This window comes from Lissotriton vulgaris, chromosome 3_1 (genome assembly GCF_964263255.1).
Source record: "Lissotriton vulgaris chromosome 3_1, aLisVul1.2, whole genome shotgun sequence".
NCBI classification, from domain to species: Eukaryota; Metazoa; Chordata; class Amphibia; order Caudata; family Salamandridae; genus Lissotriton; species Lissotriton vulgaris.
Window position 1 is genome coordinate 494,979,261 of NC_141689.1, and position 23,620 is coordinate 495,002,880.

Sequence of the window (23,620 nt, forward strand, 5' to 3'; positions counted from 1 at the left end):
ACCAAATCAAACATTTCAAAACAATAATAACAAAATATTTCCGCAAAATTATATTGATTAGGGTTAGTTTTCATTGATTTGCGGACCTGCGACTTCGAAAGTCACGTAACTCACTAAACAAAGTACTGAAAGGTTCACCTAGGACTGGCAGGCAGCAGTCCGCAGGCAAGACGCAAAGTGACAGACAAACTCCATTGTGATTTCAGTCAGATCAGTGACAACACTAACAGTTGCCTGCTACATAACCAGTCATTTAAATAGTCAAACTATCAATCCACCGCCACTATTTTTCTGATTGTCAGGAGTACAAAGGAAGGGGCAGATTTAAGCCACTTGCGGCTCTTTTGCCCCGTTCTTGCGTGACTTTTGTGACGCAGCAGCTAAACAAAAGAGGCGCCATGGTGCGGCGTATAATATTATAACAACGTGACGCATTTGGGAGATGCATCCCGTTATAAAGCCCTGCGCCATCAGGGGGCGTTCCGGCGCAAGAGAGGGCATTCCTGTGCTGGAACACATCCTAAAAGTGGCTGAGGGAAATCTACAAAATTTCAATCAGTCACCTTTAGGACAATGATGCGTCACACAAACCCTGCACCTGCTTGAAGCAGACCTACGGCTTGACCCAGCATTGGGGAGATAGGGTACCCCAGAGCATTGCTGGAGCTGCGCCATCGTTGCGACGCAACTCCAGCAGTAAAGCTTCGGTGACGTTTTGGGCCCATGGTGCGCCGCATTGCAAATACGGCGCACCATGTTTGGTGGTGGTAGCGGGCCGCACAATTACTGGCGCATCCCTGCTACTTTGCAGGGATGCGACGGTAATTGCAATTCTGCCTCTTAGGGGCATACTTACTTACACGTTCTGGCGCATCTCCAGAGATGCGTCAGATCAAATGCGTCACGCAAAACTACCCTTGCGACACGGCAGATGCGCCTCATTTACAATGCGGCGCGCCCTGGCGCAAGGGTAGGCACTTGCGTGACGCATCTCGTCACGTAAGAGCGGCGCATCGCTGGAGTCACGTCGCAAACGCAATGCAACTCCAGTAATGCTCAGGGCCACCCAATACTTAACATGCTGTGTCAGTCCTTACGCCTGCTTCAAGCAGGCATAAGGAATTGAATTGACGTAGCAGCGTCGCAGAAGTGCCTGCGTTAAATCTTGTAGATTTCACGCAGGCACTTTTGCGAGGCGCACAGCCGCAGGACCGCCCACCCTGCATACTAGGAACGCACCCATTGTGGCGCAGGCCCATGGCTTTATAACGTGACGCATCTCCCTAGATGCGTCACGCTGTAAATGACTCTCAGGGATGCGCCACGTTTACGCCGCTGTTGCGTCACGCAAGGCAACGTAAACGTGGCGCAAGGGGCTTGTAAATGTAATCTGCCCCCTAGTGTCTAGCATTACGCAGTTCTGTAAAGTACACTCATACATAATTGTTAATCAGGCCAATGAGACCACAAAATAGAAAACAAATAAGCATAGTAGCAACGCCACTGAGAAGGAGAGCAGTGCACCTGAAATGCACAGAAGATTTTGAAATATAATTTAACAACAATGTAATCGTCAGCAGCATTATTGGCTTGCTCCATGTAAAAAACAAATATTTGCAATATACACAGAGCAGGAGAAAACATAGTAGTGAGTGATGAAATAGCTACTACTACTCACCAAGCCCGGGGATCTCCAAGCCGAGCTGGTCCAGCAGGTCGCGCTCCCTGTCCAGGACGTCCGTCCAGCGGTGGGTGACCTGGCTGTAGGTGCGCTGGACCCCGGAGAGTTGGGACATGGCCCAGCACACCTTCTGCCACCGCTTCCGGCGCTCCCGGATGTTGTAGCCGGCCGCGATCCTGCCGCCTCCCGCGATGGTCCTGGGCAGGCGGCGCTGGACGAAGTAGACCAGCGCGCCCACTTCCTCCGGGCTGAAGATCTCCCGTCGGGTCACCTGCTCCCCCCTCAATCGCCCGCATGCTGTCCTGGCACGGGGTCCAGGACTCCTCCTCCCCGCCGCCGCGTCCCTCAAGTGCCTGGGCAGCTTCACGGTGCCTGGCTTCACCATGGTCTGGGCAGGTAAGGTAGGAAGTAGAAAATTAAGAAGGAATAGGATAGGGAAGAAGAAAAGAAAAGAGTTTAAAAAGTAGTTTAAAAGTAAACAAAAATAGCGGAAAAGACAAAAATATACAGCTAGGAAAAGAGAGGGATAGATAAGAAGCAAAATCGTTCGAAAAAAAACTGAAAACAAGCAAAGGATGGCAAAGATAGCAAGAGGATAAACACCATGCCCAGACACAGGAAATTAATGAAAAACAAGATGGCCGCCCGTTCACGAGCGCGAAAGTAAGTTCGCACGCAATTTTCCTCGCGATCTCGTGCGAACTTGTACTCGCAATGCGCTTACCTCGCGAGATTATACATAGCGGGCGGAACCGGAAATACGCCACGCAAACAAAATGGCCGCGCCCGTACTCGACCTTGGGGTAAATTCGCGTGTTGCGCTGCAAGCGGCTCGCGAATACTGCAAAAAAACTCGCGAAATAACACGCTGCAAAAAAATATAAAAGCTCATTTGCGCGAATTGGCGGCTTCTGCGGTCGGTTTCGCACGACGCCGAGCCTCGCAAATAGCGCGAAATTACCGAAAAACGATTTTTGCAAAAGCAAAACAAATGAGCAGGTGCAAAAGGTCAATCTCATGATTTGTAACGATTCCCTGTTGTGCTTCCTGAAGGGGGCCCTCCAGAATTCGGGTGCCTGCTTGCAACAATTGTGTTACCCTGCTATGACCTTAACTGTATGCCACAAAGGTCCTGACTCCTGATTTACAGCTAAGGGAGCAGACAAGCAGGTGCCAGGCTGGAACTTCAAATTCAGTGACACATTAATTAGCCCCTAATTCATTATTGTCAGTTGGGGCAGGGCAGGTGTTGTTAATAAACTAACCCCAAATTAATTCATGTCAGTTGAAGCAGGGCAGGTGTGCTTGTTTTTCCCCCCCATCTTCTACAGTGATGATGAACCAGAGGGTGGCATTGATGTAACAGAGGGTGGCATGGGTCAAAGAGAGGGTGGCAGTGGTGAAACAGAGGGTGCTGGGAGGCTGTGATGATGAACCAGACGTAGAAACAACATAGTCGCGACCGTTGCGAGCCGATAAGTAAGTTCGCAATTGCGAACTACTACCAAATCCTCGCGAACTGGCAGAAACACTTGCCAACACACAAAAAACAAATCTGCAAATTCGCGGGAATTCGCGGATTTTGCGGATTGCGAGTTCGCAAATTCGCCAAATTCGCGAATGCCAGATTTGCAAAATTCGCCCATGCTTAATTTGGACCACCTATAAGAGTAGATCGACTTGGTGGAATGACGCCTGGCCGATAAAATGACATCCACCACGTCATGTGGGAGATAAAAATAATTCATGTTGCCCCGTTCAATCTCCAGGCATGATGGAGTAAGGTCTGGAGGTGGGGGTGTAGAACCTGCCCCTCCATCTGAGAGAGGAGATCTGCCCTGAGAGGGAGACGGAGCGGCAGGCACGAGGAGAGGTGGAGAAGATCTGTGTACCACACCCTTCTTGGACGATCAATATGACTTGAGCCCGATCTTGGCGAATCTGCCTTAGAACCCGAGAAATCAAGGGTATGGGAGGAAACGCGTAAAGGAGTTTTGAGTCCCAACTCAACTGAAACGCGTCCCCCAAAGCCCCCTGCATCGGATACTGGAGACTGCAGAAAGACGGGCAGTGAGCATTCTTGTGAGTGGCAAACAGGTCCACCCGAGGAGTCCCCCACGGCCGAACGCCGCGAAGAACCACCTCCGGATGAAGCCTCCACTCGTGATCGGCTGAGAACTGCCGACTGAGACGGTCTGCATGCAAGTTCAGAACCCCGGCCAGATGATTTGCCACCAGACAAATCCAATGGTCCTGAACCCAGGACCAGAGAGGCAGAGCCTCTCTGCAAAGGCACCGTGACCCCACTCCTCCTTGCTTGTTGACATACTATATCGCTGTAGTGTTGTCCGTCAGGACTTGAACTGACTGACCGCAAAGGGAAGGGAGGAAGGCCTTGATCGCCAAACGTATCGCCCACAATTCCAGAAGATTGATGTGAAGCAACCTTTCGTCTTGAGTCCAAAGACCCTTGACCTTCAGAGCCCCCGTGTGAGCACCCCACCCTAGAGTGGATGCAACCGTTATCACTGTGGCCACCGATGGAGGCAGTTGAAAGGACTTTCCTCGAGACAGATTGCCTTCCACGCCCCACCAAGTCAGATCTGCCGCAGCTTCTCTGGAGATCCTCACAGACTCCCTGAGATCTCCATTGTGTTGATACCACTGCCTGCAGAGGGACTACTGGAGTGCCCGCATGTGCCAGCGTGCATTGTTGACCAACAGAATGCAGGAAGCCATCAGACCCAGCAGACAAAGGACCTTCAGGACTGGAACGACCGCTCTATTGTAAAACAAGGGAATCATTTCCTGTATGTTCCGAATCCTTTGAGGAGGAGGGAATGCCAGACACACAGTTGTATCCAGTACAGCACCTATGAACAGGTTGCGCTGGGAAAGCACCAGGTGAGGTTTGGGCACATTTATCGAAAAGCCCAACCTGTACAACAATTGAGTTGTGCATTGCAGATGATGGAGCACCTTCTCTGGAGATTCTGCTTTGATCAGCCAATCGTCCAGGTAAGGGAATACTGGAATCCCTGACCTTCTGAGATGGGCCGCCACCACCGCCATCACCTTGGTGAAGACTCGAGGCGCAGTAGTAAGACCAAACGGAAGGACCGCAAACTGGTAATGTTGCGAACCCACCGTGAAACGGAGATACTTCCTGTGTGACTTAAGGATGGGGATGTGGAAATAAGCATCCTGCAAGTCGATCAACACCATCCAATCCTCTTCCAGCAGCGCCTGAAGAACCTGCGCAAGGGTGAGCATCTTAAACTTCTCCTGTTTCAGATAGAGGTTCAAGATCCTGAGGTCCAGGATTGGACGAAGCCTGCCATCCTTCTTGGGAATCAGGAAATACTGGGATTAGCATCCCAGACCCCTTTCCTGCTCAGGTTCCACCTCTAACACACCTTTTCTAAGTAACACCAGGACTTCCTCCTGCAAAAGCAGCAGGTGGTCTTCTGAGCAAAACCCTTGCCAAGGAGGGTAATCCGGAGGGAATTCCCGAAAGGGAAGAGCATACCCATTCTCCACGAGATTGAGAACCCAAAGGTCCAATGTGACCGATTCCCAATCCCGCAGAAAATAGGTAAGCCGACCCCCCACAGGACCTGCATGATCCGGAAGGGCAGATCTAGGGCTGCTTTGCTGATGCTGGAGGGGGGTGGGAAGATGAAGAAGAGGAGGAGGAGAAAGCTTGACGTCCGAGGATGAGCCCTTTGTCTGCCCCTGGAAGATTTGTACAGCGGATTTTGCTGCTGCTGCTGTTGCTGTTGCGACTGCTTGTAGGCTCGAAACGAGGACCTTTCGAATCCCCTATACCTTTTGCCTACAGTTCCCCTGGATTGCAAACCCAAGGATCTGGCCGTAGCTGCTGTCCTTGAATCTCTCCAATGCAGCGTCAGCCTTTTTCCCGAAAAGGCCTGAACCATCAAAGGGTAGATCCATTAATGCAGCCTAGACATCTGTTGAGCATTCGGAGGACTTCAACCAAGCCGCCCTTCTGGTGGCAACTGAAGATCCCATTACTCATGCCACTGAGTCAGCAGTGTCTAACCCACTCTGAATGACCTGCCGAGCAGCATTCTGAGTGTCAACCAGAACCTCATTAAAGTTTTTTCTATCTTCTTCTGGAATCTTAGGAGCCAGCTGTTTGACAGAATCCATCAATGCATTGATATAATGCCCCAAGAGACATGAAACATTTGTTGACTTGAGAGCCATACTCGCCGATGAAAAGACTTTCTTTGCAGCTTGGTCCTGCTTTTTTGATTCCTTGTCCCCAGGCACCCGAGGAAAAGCACCTGTAGATTTGTTGGAACAGGCAGCCTGTACAACCAAGCTCCCTGGCAAAGGATGCAAAGATAAAAAGTCTGGGTCACCAGGAGCCACCCTGTACCTTCTTGCAACAGCTTTTGAAACAGCAGGAGCTGTACGAGGTCTATTCCACACTTCTAAGATTGACTCCGTCAAAGCCTCATTGAAAGGTAGCATGGGCTCTACAACAGAGGATGGCGAATGGAGGAAGGACAATGGAGGACTTCAGCCAAAATATTCCTACTCTGCAGTAGGAAGTGTTAAGTTCAAAAGATCCGCCGCCTTCCTTATGACTGCACGGTATGGAGTCACATCCTTAGAAGGGGCATCAGAGACAGAGGCGAAATCCTAATCAGGAGAGAGCTCCAGTCCACTAGCCTCCCTTAAATCGTCAAAGAAATCCTCAGATTCTTGCAGCTCACCCTCTTCCATCTCGGCTTCTCAGTACCTTTGCTCCTCCAGGAGTCGCTGGGCCTCACGCCTCGACCTCTCCTTCGGGAACGGCGTCGGCGGATCCGGAATCGACTCCGACGGAGCCGGCGTCGAGCTCGGAGCCGGAGGACCAGGCCGCTGTTCTCGAGGTCGGACCGGAACCGGCGCCGGTGACAAAGGCATCGGCGTAGAAAGCTTCGACGTCGAAGGCTTCGGCGGCGCCGAGAAATGCCAAGGCAGTGTCAGAGCCGGCATAAATGGCAAGAACGGCGCCGAAGCACAAGTCTGAGGGACTTCCAGGTTAAACGCCATCAGACCCATGGGACCAGCCCGTGCTCCAGAGGGGTACAAGGCTCTTGAATAGACTCCATACATCGCGTTTAAAAACTATGTAGGGTCTTGACCTGGGGCCGGAAAAGGAGGGTATGATACCACAGGCTGATCTAGAGGAACCGGAGTCATGTCGACCTCCACCTCGGGTTGGTGCACCGGAGTCTTCGAACTCTCTGGCAATGGAGCCTCTTCTTCCTCTCGAGTTGGTGATCGAGTCGGAACCGGAGAGGGATTCGACACCGGAGCAGGTGAATGCTCCGGAGACTCCATAGGCGAAGCCTCACCTTCCGGATCCAGAACTTCTGGTGATGGAGAAACCTCATCCTTACGATGTCTTCTCATTGGCGACTTTGGTCTCGAATCCGAATCCTTCCCAGAATGATGACGTGATCCATGCTTCCTCTTCTTGTGCTTCTTTTTAGCCGATCTGGAAACATGCCCAGATGACGACCTCCAGGGAGACTTCGAACGAGACCTCGACCTCGAGCTCTTCCTGTCCTTTTTACCTTTCATCTTGGCAACCAGGAGCTTCGCCTCTTTCTCACGAAGGGCCTTGGGATTCATCTTCTGTCAGGATGGACACCCCTGGACAAATTAATTAAAACTTACCACTACCCGGAGACTTGGAAAACAGCATCATTACTCCCACTACTAAAGAAATCCACCCTAGACCCACAAGAACCGGGCAACTACAGAACCATAGCAAGAATACCTTTTCCAGCTAAAGTTCTGGAGAAACTACTGAACAGGCAGCTGTCCCAATTTCTGAATGATAACAATACGCTAGACCATTCACAATTTGGTTTTCGAGAAGGGCATGGAACTGAAACAGCCCTGCTGATGGCCACAGAGGAACTTAGGTATATTCTGGATGCCGGGGAAAAGGCTACCTTGATTTTATTAGATCTCTCGGCGGCTTTTGACACGGTAAACCACGATATCCTACTCTGCTGCCTCAGAGATGCAGGAGTGCATGAGTCAGCTCAAACTCTAATAGCCTCCTACCAGTCAAATAGGACTTTCACAGTGGAACAGGGAGAGGCAAAATCCAAACCTTTCAGCTCCCCATGCGGTGTTCCACAGGGGTCGTCACTAAGCCCCACTTCATTTTAACCTATATGTGGCACCCCTGGCGGCAATAATAAGGGACTACGGCTTTACCCCAGTCTCTTACGCCGACGACACACAAATTGTGGTGTCTATCACGAATAACATTAAAGAGACGGCAGAGAAATTTAAGAAATGCATGCAACTCATCTCTCAATGGATGCAGGGCAACTGCTTGAAATAAATGGAGACAAAAGTGAAGTCATGCTGATGGGGACAGACATGCAAGCATGGTCTCAAGAAAGGTGGCCGGATAGCCTGGGCCAACGTCCCTCCCCAGTCAACAAAGTCAGAAACTTGGGAGTCCTCCTGGACAACAAGCTCACATATGAGGCACAAACAAAGAAGTTAGCCTCCTCCATCTGGTACATTCTCAAAACAATTAGAAAACTCCTACCTTTCATTCCACTCGATTCACGTAAGACAGTGGTTACTGCACTGGCGCTGTCTAGGTTGGACTTTGGAAACGCGCTTTATGCAGGGATACAGGCCAAGCAACTGGCAACATTACAACGTCTACAAAATGCAGCAGCTAGGCTGGTGCTAGATATCCCAAAGTTTGAAACAGTAGCGCACAGATTAATTGGTCTTCACTGGCTGCCAATTGGCAAAAGAGTTACATTCAAATCCCTCTGTCTGACATACAAGGCACTCCATGGAACTCCAGTTCCTGAAAAATCATTTGAAATGGTATGAGCCCTCCAGATCCTTGAGATCGAGCCATCAGAAAATGATACAGGTACCTAGATTCAATCAGGTTCGATGGGTGGGAGAAGTTTCAGACTGCATGCAGCCAGGATTTGGAACTTGCTCCCAATGTCAATCAAAAACAGCCCCTCTTTGCTCTCTTTTAGAAAGGAGATAAAAACTTGGTTGTTCTCTGCAAGTTTTTAACCTCGAACAGTAGCTAGCTGGTCTTCTATGTCACATAGCGCCAAGACGCCATGGGCATTCGTGCGCTTTATAAATCCCAAATCAAATCAAATCAAAAGGTCCGAGCTCAGGCACCAATCGCAGTTTTCATGCGGGTCCGTGATTGACATCATCTTACCGCATTCACCACACGGCTTGAATACGGACTTCTACGATGACATATCGCCTGGAAAAAGCGATACAAGAAAAACGAAAACCAACAAACAGTAACAAAGTGACTATCAAAGCTACAGAGGATCCCTAGAAAACCATTAGCGTCGACGACGCTGAAAAAAGGGAACTGATGTCATCACGCCGACGTGGACCTATTATGGTGTCGGTGACGCCAGCGGAGCCGCGCGATGCCGTGCTTCTGTGACGTTGTCGGGCGAAGCTACAAAAAGAATTTCCGAATGTTGCTGACACAGGGGGATATTCACAAGGTGAGGAATCCACTGGCAGATGTATCCGTCAGAAGGTGGTTTATCTGGCTTCAGAATGGCAACTATGATCGCCTCTCTCATAGCGAGCGGCATAATACCATCCACAGCCATCTCCTCGGACTGAGTTGCAAGGTGAGGGACCAGCAGGTCTTTATCTTCTTTATAAAAACTAACAATTAAGCCATCAATCCCTGGGGCACTGTCAGATTTCATCCCCATTAGTTCTGAGGAGATTTCCTCAAGCTCCAGCGGTCGCATCAAGTTTCGCGGTGTTCGTTGGTAAGCTAGGGTAACTTTATGTGCAACAAATAGTATCTCAGATTCTCTGCTTGCATGCTGCGTGGCGTATAACGCCGAAAAGTAGTGCCGGAATCGTGCAGCTATCTCAGCCTCTTCGGTAATAGCCTCTCCCTCTGCACCCTTAATTTCCGAGATTAGAGCGGTTTCCCTACGTTTTTTTAGTAGCGAGGCCAGGACTGCATCCGGGCGCTCTCCCTCCCCATACGACCGTGCCGAAACAGATTTGCCCAGAAGTTTGTTTTCCGCATCTACAGCATCATGGTACTCCTCTAACAAAGTTTTCAATTCGGTTGTGTCAGCCTCCGTAGGGGCTTCCGTCATTTGGCGTTCAAATGTTTTAAGCAACCCCTCCAAGTCTGATAACCTCTTACGGAAAGCCCAGAGCAGCCCTGAGTGTTTGGACATGGCTATCCCACGGATATAAACTTTAAATGTTTCCCAGATAGTAGCAAAAGAGTTAACCCATCCCACATTACAGGTGAAGAAGGGGTCTATGGCCTCAGCTAAATCTGATTTTAATACTGTATCTAATAGCAAATATGGGGGGAAGCGTCATGTGAAGGGTTGTTTATGTGGAGTCTCAACAACAAGAATTATAGGGGAGTGATCTGAGTAGGTGCGTGGAAAAACATTGCATTCTCGTGCCTGGGGATATATGTTCCGGGAGGCTGACCAGTAATCTATTCTGGTGTGGAAGTTGTGGAACGCAGACTAGTGTGTATACCCGCCTACGTTTGGATTTTGTTGCTGCCAAACATGGGTGAGTTTTAACTGTGTCAATGCATCTATAATGGCACTGGCCGGAGCAGTAATTCACCGCTCTGGGCAGCTGGACCTATCTTGCCGTGGGTTCAAAACACAATTAAGGTCATCCACCCCACAGATGTGTGCGTCCCACATGTCTCCACATCTTTTCAGTTAGTGCAGTGTAGTATGTCGGGTTGTCGTAATTAGGTCCATGGATTTTGACCAGAATTAGGTCCAAACCCCTCCCCGAACATCTAGATATAGCGTTATCTACCCTCCCGGTCAGAGTCATGCGGCTAAAGTTTGAAGGCTGATTGAGGGTTCACGCAGGTGAGCACACCACAAGCGTGTGTGGTGAAGCCGGAGGCGTGAGAATGGCCAAGTAAGCTTCTACTATGGAACATGTTGCTATCCAAGGGCAGGTGTGTCTCCTTTAGGAGTGCAATGTCTTATGTCTGAGCAGGTAGGCTATCACTTTCCTCAGTTTACGATGATCATTAAGGCCCCGGACGTTCCAAGTTCGAGCCCTAATCCTGCAACGAACCTCTGTGTCCAGCGTTTCAGTGGTCAACGGCATTGAGTGTGCGTATCTATGAGAGCCCCAAGCTGTGAGCTGTAGCCTATTTAAAAGCCATTCTTGTCCTGTCTACGCATAACATCAAGAAAAACAACACAGCACATCAGTCTCATTCCCCTCCACCCCCTCCCACGCCAAACTTCCCCCAACTTTGCAATGGCAAAATGTCCTCCTGTATCCCTGTGATAGCATGATCAAGTTGCATCTAACAGTGGTGTTCTTGCACTAATTGATCAACCCCAAAAGGTGGTGCACACATGTAGGCGGATGTCGCCAGCCTATAATATCACTTAACATGTTAGGCTAACTACACAGTACCATCTGCCATAGAGCCAATATGTGCATTAGGATGCAATTCAAATACCTGTCTCCTGTTCCAGGGCACCCTTTCACAGAAAGCCTCTCAGCTCTGTATAAATGAGGTGGATTAGCAAGCCTCAAAGCCCATTGACAGAGACCAGGGTCTTCTTATACAATATCCAAATCTGAGCCGTGGGTATTGCAAAAGTACAGCAGAAAAGTAAAACAAACTAGACATTCCCTCCACATAGCCCCTTCTTATCTGGCAAACATAGGCAGGTGCGTCAGTCCAGGCCATCAAGAGTGCCCCCAACAGCGCCCTCCGAACAATTCTGTCCCGGGCTTCTCTGCCGCTCCCTGGCCCATTCTTTAATAGCTTTCTGCAACATTTTGGGGTCTGTAAAGATCTTAGATTTCCCCTGTCTGTTTACTCTCAGCCTCGCCGGGTAAAGCATAGCATAGCCGATATGCTGATCACGGAGCTGACGTTTGAGTGGTAAAAACTGTCTCCGTGCCTCCTGCAAACAAAGTGTGAAGTCCGGATACAGTGAAATAGTTGATCCCTCAAATTGCAATGTCTGTTTTTTCAGGCGCCACTCTTAGCGCAGCGTCACGTCTCTGTAGTTTAGGAGCTTAGCAATTATGGGTCGCGGAGGAGCTCCCGGGTTAGGCCTCGGACCTAGCGAACAATGGGCTCTCTCCACCACAAACATGTTTGAGAAGGTGTCTTCGCCCATCAAGGTGACTGGCAACTTTTCCACAAACCGCTCCATATTCCCGACCTGAGTGGACTCCGGTAAGCCCGTAATTCGAATGTTGCATCTTCGAGAGCGGGTTTTGAGGTCCTCAGCCATTTCATGTACGGTCTGCAGCGCTCTGCTCCCCTGGTTGAGTGGCATTCAGTTCCGTCTGTGCCTCCTCTATTTCAGTTACTCGCCGTTCGGTCATGTCCTGCCTTTCAGCTTGCTTATCCATACGCTCCATCATTCTATCCATCCTGTTTGCCAGGCAGTCTAGCTTAGATCTATATTTGTTAGGCTATCTTGAAGGCTCTTCTGCAAAGTTATGAGCATGCTTCCAATATTCCCCTCAGCCGGCTCAGGCTTCTAATCTAGGGCACCGCGGTCTCCCTCCGGGGTGCTTTCCCTCGTTCTTGACTTCCTTTGCTCAAATGAGATCTTTGGCTGTGCCTTATCAACTTTGCCCATTGTAGGGGAGTAGGTAGTGCAGTAGTTCTGCCTTCCGCTATTGTACCAAGATTAGCAAGTAAGCAACTCCTTGCAGCGTAGAATATGCTGGGCTTCACAGAAGGCTGTTTTCTTCAGAAGCAGGCTATTGCGCTGTTCAGTAACACTAATGCATCAGCCGCTCAGTTCCAGAGTGAAGTAGCAGCAGATTGGGAGCATGCACCGCAGGGACTGCAGCACCAATGTACACCGGCAGGCAACCAGTGAGAACCTATCTACTGGCCTCTGCTACAATGGGGGAATAAACTGACCCCAAGCTGCGCCACAGAAGCAAGATCCTATCTAATGGAAATACAAAGCAGCCTCCAGATACAGCCCCTGCATATCAGGATATCTGTCTCTAGTGCAGGAGACAGGTGCCCATCAACCACTCTTACCCGTGTCCTCTGCCAACCCAGTTCGTCCCACAGGGAGCAGCCCAGCACGACCAACAACTCAGGCCAATGACCAGTAGCCAAGGGGCACGCAGTGCCACACGGCCAGGAGAGTTATGAAGGCACCAGCGTCGCTCCTGGTGAATTCTGTGTGGCAAGCAGGGAGACTATCAGGCAGCGCAGTCCCATGCAGGGCACTACAGGAGGGGCCCATCCCCAACGCAGTCCAAGGTTTCCCCTGACACTGCAGGCAATCCGGTTTCAAAAGCCGGCTGATGCAGTCTCTAGAACACCGCTCGGCAATCCCGGTCCGCTACGCTTAATCCACAGGGGAAGCCGATGCAATCCGCCGGGGCACTTGTTTGCGTTCGGCATTGGTCGCTCCCGGCCGGGAAGGCTGAAGTGAGGAGGGGCATCTAACAATCCCCCAGGCCCAAATCACGTTCACCCGGGAGGTCAGAGCAAGCGCTATCACAAGCGCACACTCGTTCTAAGGCTTCGGTCCCCCTCAGCGACACTACTGCACTAGTTTCGTGCCTCTGCAGATATAGAGCGGGACCCCTAGCCGAAGACTCATGCAGCTCGCACCAGCCCGGCCCATGTCACGGCACCGGCCTCCGATCAAACGCCTCAGTTCTCAGGCTACAGTGCATTCTAGAGAATTAGATTGCCATCATCAGTGCAAGCTCCACTTCCGCTGCATGCAGCAGGGCAGGGTTCTCGCTGGTGATCTCTCAAATGCAGGATTCATGACAAATTAGTGTTTGGCTCGACGGAGCTCCAGATTCAGGCGGCCATCTTTCGGCTCACGCAAGCTCTGCCCCTGGCAACAGTACTTCTCTACCCGAAATCTTAGAAACCTTCTGTGCTTTTTTAACATCAGAATGGGGAAACGCGTCTTGAAAATCTAATGCGCACATCTAGTCTTCCTGATTTAACTGGCAGTAGATTTGGTGTAATGCCAACATTCTGAATCTTTCTTTATCCTTTTGATTGTCAGTTTGAGATCGAGAACGAGTCTGAACTTTCATATTGATCCTTTCTTTAGTACAGTAAGTAATGGGAATACATTCCTGCTCCTTTTTTATAAGAAGGAACCACCTCCACCGCATTCTTTTGAAGTAAGGTGTTCATTTCCTCTCGAGCCAAGTCATGAAGACGATGGAAAGATTTATTCTGTGGTATAGTAGGTGGAGGAGACTTGAACTTGAGAGAATATCCATTCTGTGCAATATTCAAGACCAACTACTCCTTTGTTACATTCTGCCACTCTAGTAGATGGTATGAGATACTTTCCCTCACCGGAGTGACTAACAGAGAGGAGGAAAGTAAGGCCTCATTGTTCTGCAGAGGACTTCCTGAGGTAGCCAATGTTTGCTTATCTCCTATGGCTTTTGAATATATACTATTTGGTGTTAATGCTGCCTCTGCTTTTGATGCTGCTGTTGTGGTTCCCACTGAGGTATTTGAAACCTCTGCCGAAAATACTTCCTATTTTAAATTTTGTAGCGTCTACTGAATTTTTTCTTTTCGAGACCTACTGCCGTCAACATGTCCATTTCTGATTTCACCCTAGCCATCTAATCACGTGCATGAGATCCGAAGATGGAATTGCCCGCAAATGTAAGGTTAACAACTCTTTGTTGGGCTTTTGGCTTTAACCCTGTAACCCTTAACCAAGCATTGCGTCTAAGGAAAATTTTGTGGCCATACCCATGATAGGTATGAGGCATCTGCACGTATTATTTGGTTGGACATCAAACTTCCTTCCTGAAGGATTTGCTGAAATATAGGTTTGTCCTCTTTTGGTAGTTTCTCCTAAAATCCTTTTAGAGAGTCCCAAAGGAATCTCAGCATTCTACCAAGGCAGTATCACTTGCAGTATTCATGCTTGTAGCACCTTTTCTCTCTTTTCCTGGAGAAACAGTGGATGAGGGGGCAAAAGATTGGGACTTCTTAGCCACAGACATGATAATGGATTCGGGAGGAGGATCAGTTCTTAGAAAGAGAAGTTCTTCATCTGGGCCTTATATTTTTTCAAAAGGCTGGTAAGAGCAGACTTCGCAGAGGCTGACACTACAAATTACTTAACACAGGTTCCAAAAGACCCGGAACCACAGGCAATAAGGACCTTGATTATGTTCTGTAATACAGAGTGAAATAAATTACCAACATAGTGGTGGTAGGAGTTGGAACAGAAATGCTAAGTTTAGCTGCTCCCCTGACTATTACTTCCCTGACAGTATTCATTGAATGTATTAAGATAATTAATCTGCAATATGCGTGTCCGATACTGAAGTGGTCAGAGAATACTCCCCGATGGAGGTGCTTTCCAAGATATGTGATAAATTTGACAGAGAATGAGCATGTTGACCTAAATTCCAGTTGGAGCTTATTTTTTCAGTATGACATTATAGCATCTTGATGGTCAGTGAGATCTTCTTAGAGACCTGGATCTAGAACATTGTTTTTTACGTAATGTCTCCTTAGGAAGAGACTTTCATAATTCCTGAGGGATCACTGGTGACTTCGTCCTCTGTGGTGACATTAAAGAGATTGGAGCAGTAGGAGGAGTAGGTGAGAATCACTGAGAGGCTGACCTTCTATGTGTTGGAGTAGGAGACGGACTGGCCACAGGCATTACATCTAGTACATCCTTCAATACTCAGAGTCTGACCAGCGTGGTACTCTTCTCCTTTTAAGACAATGGTGCTGATCCACTGCATGTTTCTGGAATGGAAAAGCAGAAGATGGTTTTAATTAGGGAGAAGATGTAGCCTTATGGCTAGAGTGGTCAACCACGATGCTGGGGAACTGGGTTCGAGTGTCAGCAACAATGCTCAACATCCTGTCATTCTGGGCAAATCACTTATTCTCCCCGTGCCTAACAAAAAAATGTATGTGTTCTTCCGTAACGAAACTGGTGCTATGTAAAGCGCTCTGATACCCGATGTCTCTGGTCTAGTTCGCACTATACAAAACAAAAAAAAACAAAAAAAGATTTACTTTTTTATTTTTTTAAATGGTGCTCTCAACACAGACTGAGAGGGTCTTTAGGGGTTGGCGTTGATGGAGGAGGTACCGACGTCGACGGTGTCTAGGACTCAATGTCAATTTGCTAGGCCTTCTGGACTCAAACTTCAACATCATGGACGTTGTGGTTGTGGCTACAGTACTTGTTCTCAGCGTCGAACAGGAATGAGGAGGGCACAGAGGAGGAAGGAATTTTTTCTTGCCACAGGCTCCCGAATCCTGTTGCCAGGAGCCAGAAAAATCAACGGAACTATCACCTCTGGGACTGATGGGACAGTGAAAAGAAGGTGAGACCATTAAAGGCACATTGCCAATTTTGAATATTTATCTAGCTGTCCAGCCAACATGGCAGCTTTGCCCTTCGCTCCATTTAACTTTCCTTTTTAAAAAAGAGGCTTGTGGCTGATATTTCCAGTCACTTTAGATTTAGTGACATTTAGTACAACTAGAGATATTTCTGAAAAGGCAACAAATGAAATATGACCATTTCTAGCCTTTATTTAAGTAACAAACTATATTGTTTATTATGTATGTGCACTTTTTGTTGTTTTTCAGCTTGGCGTGGATGGCACTTGCTAATCCTATGCTTTAAAACTCTGCTAAACACACAGACATTTGAGATGAGCAGATTCAGTGAGTCTGTGGTATTGCAGGGTGCTCTATATTAGGAACTGCTTTACGCCTAAACTTGGAATCTTCCAAGAGTTCCTTGATTTAATTTTTATATAATTTACAAGACACTCTAAGCCTTGGATGGCATATTACCAACCAAAGCCGTAATAATATACCCGTAGTGGTAAAAGGCTTTTATTCTTTTTTTGCTGCTAAAATGGCAAAAGGCTGTGTCACTCTCTAGCTCGGCATGGATGGCACTGCACTAATCCTATGCTCAAAAACTCTGTTAGAGAACCAGACATTTAAGGTGAGCAGATTCAGAGCGTCAGTGGTGGTGCAGGGTGCTCCATATTAGGAGCTGCTCTCTGACCAAATTTGTAAACTACCCAGAGTTCCTGGCTTCCATTTTTGCATAATTTATGCAGCACTAAGCTAGAAAGGGAATTGTTTTGAGATATATGTATATATTTGCTCAAGGATCCCTCATGTGGGCGGGACCATTTGGTCCTTATGACTATGATGAAGATTCCCAGAAGTGAACATAAGGCACACTTAAGGAAGGACTTTAAAACATACTTCAGGAATTACAAAAGGCACTAAGAATTCAAATTCTAACCTTTTTGTTCCTGAGGTAGGCCTTCTTGGCTGATATGCGTCCTCGTCTGGATTCCATGTGGCGTACTTTCTGCTCGAGCTTCTTTAATTCCTCCTGCTGTAGATGAAGAGATGCTGCCATGTTTTCTGTGGAAAACATTGCCTCCAGACTTTCATAAGTATCATAGTACACCACTTCATTTCTCTTCTCTGTATAACAAAACAACATCAGTTGAAGGAATGAAAAGAAATTGGTTTCTGAATTGATTACTTGATCATTTACTCACTGGATTTAACCGACATTTGTGAGATATGCTCACTTATTAAGTTTAAAGAAGGATGATGACCGTGCCTATGCATACACATTGGAGACTGCAATAAATGAGAAGCACAATACACAATACCCACAATTCAGACTGGGTGGGTAAACAAAGGGTGGCTGCTAGCAACTAAAGCAAATACATTTCGAACATAGCGAAAAAGCCATATATAATTTTTCTAGCTAACGTTAGACCAGATTTTAAAATGTTTGGTGCTCGGGGCACCTAACTGGCATGTCCACAATACAGACATATATAGTCAATTTTGAATCAAGGCAAACAGAAACATGCATGGATATGCATACATATTATGATTCAATAATGAATATGCTACTTACCAGTATGCATCTGTTCTTGGCATGTAGGGCTGCTGACATTCATATCTGTGCATAGATCGCCGCCTAGTGTTGGGTCCGGATGATCGCACATTGTTGTCCTGGAAGAGTCTTCGAAGTATCACGAGATAAGTGACTCCTCCCCTGGACTACCGTGCGCATGGGCATCCCCTCCATCCTCAGATTGTTTTTCGCCAGTGTGGCAGAGATGGAGTGTAATACAGTGAGTGATGTCCATGCTATATAGTAATTCTGAATGCTACAGCTGCTACAGGCGCCGGGGAGGATGGTGGGCGATATGAATGTCAGCAGCCCTACATGCCAAGAACAGATGCATACTGGTAAGTAGCATATTCGGTTCGAGGCATGTGGGCTGCTGAATTCATATCTGTGCATAGATTACATAGCAGTCCCTCCTGTTAGTGGCAGCTGCCCGTGCCAGCTGCAGCAGTCTGAAAAAGAGTTTTGAGAACAGCCTGTCCTACAGCTGCCTGCTGTCTTGAATGTATATATACGCAGTAGTGTTTCGTAAATGTATGTATAGTGGACCATGTGGCTGCTCTACATATCTCTTCTAAAGGAATATTCCCCAGGAAAGCCATGGATGCTCCTAACGTATGTGTGGAGTGTGCTCTTGGAGGAATGGTTAGTGTGCGTTTAGCCTTTGCATAGCAAATCTGTATACACTTAACGATCCATCTGGCTATTCTTGCTTTGGAAATGGGGTTGCCTTTGTGCTGTGGCGAAAAGGCAACAAACAGTTGTTTGTTCTTCCTGAAATCCTTTTTCTGTCTATATAGTACATAAGAGCCCTTTTGACATCTAATGTGTGTAGAGATCTCTCTGCGACATTTTCCGGATTAGGATAGAAAACTGGCAGTTCTATGGTTTGGTTTCTGTGGAACTGCGAAATCACCTTAGGCATGAATGTATGGTTGGTGCATAGTACAACTCTATTTGCGTGGACCTGTATGAATGGCTCTTGAATGGTTAGTGCCTGGAGTTCACTAACTCTTCTCAGTGAGGTAATGGCTACTAGGAAAGCAACTTTCCAGGTCAGAAATTGAATCTCACAAGAGTGTTACAATATATGACAAACCTTTTCCATTTTGCCGCATAACATTCTCTAGTTGTGGGTCATCTTGCCTCCTTGATGATATTCATACATTCTGGCGGCAAGTTGAGGTAGCCAAATTCTAAGATTTCAGGAGTCAGATCGCCAGGTTGAGCTGTTGCAGATCTGGGTGCTGAATTTCGCCATGGCTCTGCGTTAAAAGTCTGGGTGTTATCCGCAGTCTTTGATGCGGTACCACGGAAAGTTCTACTAGCGTGGTGTACCATGGCTGGCCGCCCACGTCGGAGCAACCAGGATGAGTGTCATGGAGTGTTGCTTCAGCTTGCGTGCCACCAGCGGTATTAGAGGTGCTCGGGGAAAAGCGTACGCAAATCTGCCTGACCAGTTCATCCATATCGCATTGCCCTGTGACTGCGGATGTGGGAACCTGGCGGCGAAGCTCTGGCATTTTGCGTTTTCCCTTGTGGCGAATAGGTCTATCTCTGGATGACCCCACTGCTGGAAGTACGGTTGGAGTACTGATGGATGTATCTCCCACTCGTGCATCTGGTGGCTGTGTCTGCTGAGCAGATCCGCCATCTGGTTGTCCTTGCCCGGGAGGTGTTCCGCCATGCGGAAGATGTTCCTCTGAATGGCCCACTTCCACATGCTCTGAGCCAGATGAGACAACTGTGGAGAGTGTGTTCCTCCCTGCTTCTGTATGTAGTACATGGCAGTCAAGTTGTCCGTCCGGATCAACACGACCTTGTTGCACAGGTGTATTTTGAAAGCTTTCATTGCCATGAAGATTGCCATCAATTCCAGAAGGTTGATGTGCATCTTCATCTGCTGTGTCGTCCATAGTCCCTGCACTGTGTAATGGAGTACATGAGCTCCCCATCCTTGGAGAGATGCGTCCGTCGTCAGTATTATCTGTGGTACAGGCTCTTGGAACGGTCGGCCCTTGCAAAGGTTTTGTGGGTTCCACCAATCCAGAGAGTTGTATGCCCGACCGCTTACCAACACTAGGTCTTTCCATTGTCCTTGAGCCCGATTCCACTGACATGCCAAGCACTCCTGAATCGGGCGCATATGTAGTCTCGCGTCCGGGACTATGAAGATGCAGGAGGCCATCATGCCTATCAACTGCATGAACACTCTTGCTGGAAGCGAGTGTTGGGGTATGAATTTTTGTATCAGCAATTGCATGCTGTTTATCCTCACTGAATTTGGCTGAGCTTTGGCCGCCAGAGTGTCTATTGTCATGCCCAGGTACTGTCGCACGTGGGCGGGCTAAAGATGTGACTTTGGATAATTCAGTGAGAATCCCAGACTGTGAAGAAGATGAATGGTGTGGGACATGTGGCTGGCACACTGCTGGGCCGTCTTTGCTTGAATAAGCCAGTCGTCCAGATAAGGGTAGACATGTATGTGCTGTCTCCTTAGGTGTGCTGCTACTGTCGCCAGGCACTTTGTGAACACCCTGGGTGCCGTTGTTACTCCGAAAGGGAGGACTTTGAACTGATAATGTTAATCTTGAATAGTGAACCTGAGATACTTTCTGTGTGATGGGTGTATGGGTATATGGAAATATGCATCTTTCAGATCTAGTGTTGCGAGGAAGTCTCCGTGACTGAGTAACGGTAGAACCTGCTGTAAGGTGAGCATATGAAAATGCTCTGACAGAATGTATCCGTTTAGAGGCCTTAGGTCCAGTATGGGTCTGAGAGACCGTCCTTTTTGGGTATTAAGAAATACAGAGAGTACACCCCTAAGCCTTGGTCTTCTACAGGCACGAGCTCTATGGCTCCTTTTTGCAGCATGCTGACGACCTCCTGCTGCAATAAGTGTAAGTGCTCTGCGGACATAGGACGGTGTCTTGGTGGTATGTTGGGTGGAGTGGATGTCAGCTCTAGACGGTACCCGTACTGGACAATGTCTCTCACCCACCCGTCTGTGGTGATGGATTTCCAGACCGGCAGGAACTGTTGCAGTCTCCCCCCGAGAGGTGTTATATGGTCAGGGGGCAGTGACAGGGCGTCACTGTTTGTTATTGGCAGAGGATCTGGAATTGTTGTTTCCTCTTCCTCTGCCCTTGATGTTGTTTCCACGATATCCACCCCTGTTGTGCTTATTGTAGGTGGTTTGTGTACCTCCTTTATTATACTGTGTCTGCTGTGTGTTTTGGCCTCCTGAAGGTCCTCTATTATTGGAGCGACGAAAAAAGCCACCCCGAAACTGCTGTGACTGCAGAGCCACCATAGACTTTGCCATCTCTGTGTCTTTTTTAATCTTTTCAAGGGTGGTGTCAACCTCAGGTCCAAATAAGTAGTCCGGGTTAAGTGGCTCATTGAGGATAGTAGTTTGTATTTCTGGTTTGAATCCCGAGATTCTTAACCAGGCATGTCTTCTTAACATGACGCTAGTGTTAATGGCTCTGGCTGCAGTGTCAGCTGCGTCTAGCGCGCACTTGATGGAAGCATTGGTTATAAGCTTTCCTTCTTGGATTAGCAGCTCCGCTCCCTCCTTGTACTGATCTGGTAGGTGTTGCAACAGTGTCTCAAGGGTATCATAATGGGCCCTGTCATATCTGGCAAAGAGTGCCTGAGTGTTGGCAATGTGCCAGATGTTAAATGCCTGCGCTGCCCCCCTTTTTGCCGAAGTTTCCAGTACTTTCGACTCCTTGTCCGGAGGAGGAGCATCACCTGTAGTCTGGGAGTTTGCTCTCTTACGTGCATTAGAAACAACTAATGAGTCCAATGGCAACTGTCCTCTTATGTAAGTAGGGTCCACAGGTGCCGGTTTATATTTATTTTCAATTCTAGGGTTTAATACCCTTGCTCTGGTGGTCTCCTTAAAAATGTCATCAGCATGCTTAAGGACCCCTCTTAGCATGTGCAGAGTCTTGACGGTTCTTTCCGAAGTGGAAAAGGTGTCGACCAGAAAATCTTCCTCAACAGGGTCAGCATATAGTTGCACATCATGGTTACCTGCCGCTCTTTCAATAAGGGCGTTAAAGGCAGTAGTGTCCTCAGTAGGAGATGTTTTTACATTGTACGTATGTGTGTCAGGGGCATTCTGAGGATCCCCTGAGTCAGCTGGGTCTGCCCATGGTTGGTTCTGATCGTCGGTATCAGTGTCCACATGATAAGTGGCATCCTCATTATCGTCATCCCCTGCATCCACATCTGAGTATGTGGGTGAAAAAGACCGAGGTTCTTGTCCATAGGATTGCAGAGGTTCCACAAGAACTGGTGATGTGGTTGAATCCCTCTTCTACTTTAATGGAATCTTATATGACTCCATGGGTGTTTCTGGTATTATTTTCCTCTTATACATGGATAGTCTACCAGTGTCCGAGTCGATGAACTGCCTCAACTCCTGTTCTTCATGCTCCTCTGTAGCCCCTAGTCCCATCGACACTCCTTTATTGGCTCCGATACCCTTTTTCGGTTCGAACATCTTCGGTCGCACCATCAGTGGCAACCCGAATTTGATTGGTGTCGATGCGGTCTGAAGTTTTCCGACCAACTTCGGGGTTGGGGCCTTCTTCGGTCCGACCGTCGTAGCCTTTTCTTTGATGTGTTGGAGTGACTCAGACACCTGTTTGGATACGAATGGGGTCGGCTGTGTCGACTCGACAGGGTCCTTGGAGCCGGTATTTGTCTTGGTCTCAGGCCTTGTCCGAGGATCAACCCCCTCTCTCGGTTCGAGCCTCTTGTCTGTGTCGACTCTCTTTGGTGCCGACTTCGTCGGTTCGACAGCCATGACCTTGGTCTTCGGTGCCCCAACTTTCGGCTCGATGACTTTTTTGAACTTCTCAGTATCAATGGCCTTCTTCTGTTTCTTCGGCTCCGGGGGTTTGAGGCCTTGGAACCGACCAGAGTCAGCTGCACTTTTGGTTTCATTTTTGGTAGTGATGCTTTCGATTTCTTTGGATCGACCGATGGCAGTTTTGATACCGATGGCTCTTTATATATGTTCGTAGCCGGGCCTTTATGCGGGGCTGAAAACGATTCGATAGATCTTGGGTAAGGCCTTGTGGCGATCCCTCGACCTGAGCCTTATCGAGTGCTTCATCGTCGGCCCCCGTATCGACGGTTGGGCCTAGCTCCTCGCCCGAGCTATCTTCTACGGCCCCAAGGGCCTCTGCGTCATCTCCTACTTAATCGATGACGTTTTCTTCTTCTTCCAATATCTCTCCATCTTCGGCGTCATACTCTGAGTCATGCTCCGAAACAGGATCCGAGTGTTCTTCCCAATCCTCCAGATCAATGACCTTTTCGTCTTCGGTCCCGAAGATGTTTTCTGGATTAGGCGCTGATCTCTGCGACTCTAATCGATTCTCTAATTGAGCCGCGCGTCGAATCCGAAGAGTTTTCTTCGACCTGAACCGGGCACAGGCCATACAGTTGGCTTCGATGTGATCCGGGGACAGGGGACTTGTTGCACACCGGGTGGACATCGATGTGCGGGTATTTTGCATTGCAAAGTGGACACCTCTTGAATGGGCTTCTTTCCATCGTAGATCGAAGATCTGGTCGAGTGTGGAAAAAAAAAACGTCTGATTCCTCGATGTCCTCTCAAATCAAAGTTATCGGTCCCGAACGAAACGATACCGACGCTGTCGAAAGCCTTTTGGCTTTGTAGAAAGTTTTCCTAACTGGAGCTAAGATAGTAACATCCGAACCTGATGGCAGAAACAAACAATCTGAGGATGGAGGGGATGCCCATGCGCACTGTGGTCCAGGGGAGGAGTCACCTATCTTGTGATACTTCGAAGACTCTTCCAGGACAACAATGTGCGATCATCCGGACCCAACACTAGGCGGCGATCTATGCACAGATATGAATTCAGCAGCCCACATGCCTCGAACACATGGCACCTACAAA

At 48.3% G+C, this 23,620-nt stretch overlaps 1 protein-coding gene across 2 annotated transcripts in view; it reads right to left on the reverse strand.

The window, feature by feature from the left end:
* Positions 1 to 23,620, reverse strand: part of JMY (junction mediating and regulatory protein, p53 cofactor) — a 483,755-nt gene that overhangs the window by 260,755 nt on the left and 199,380 nt on the right. For both annotated transcript variants that reach the window (XM_086960737.1, XM_086960738.1), the window contains exon 6: positions 17,041 to 17,228. In XM_086960737.1, the coding sequence (XP_086816863.1) occupies positions 17,041 to 17,228 (188 nt within the window). The remainder of the gene's footprint in view (positions 1 to 17,040; positions 17,229 to 23,620) is intronic.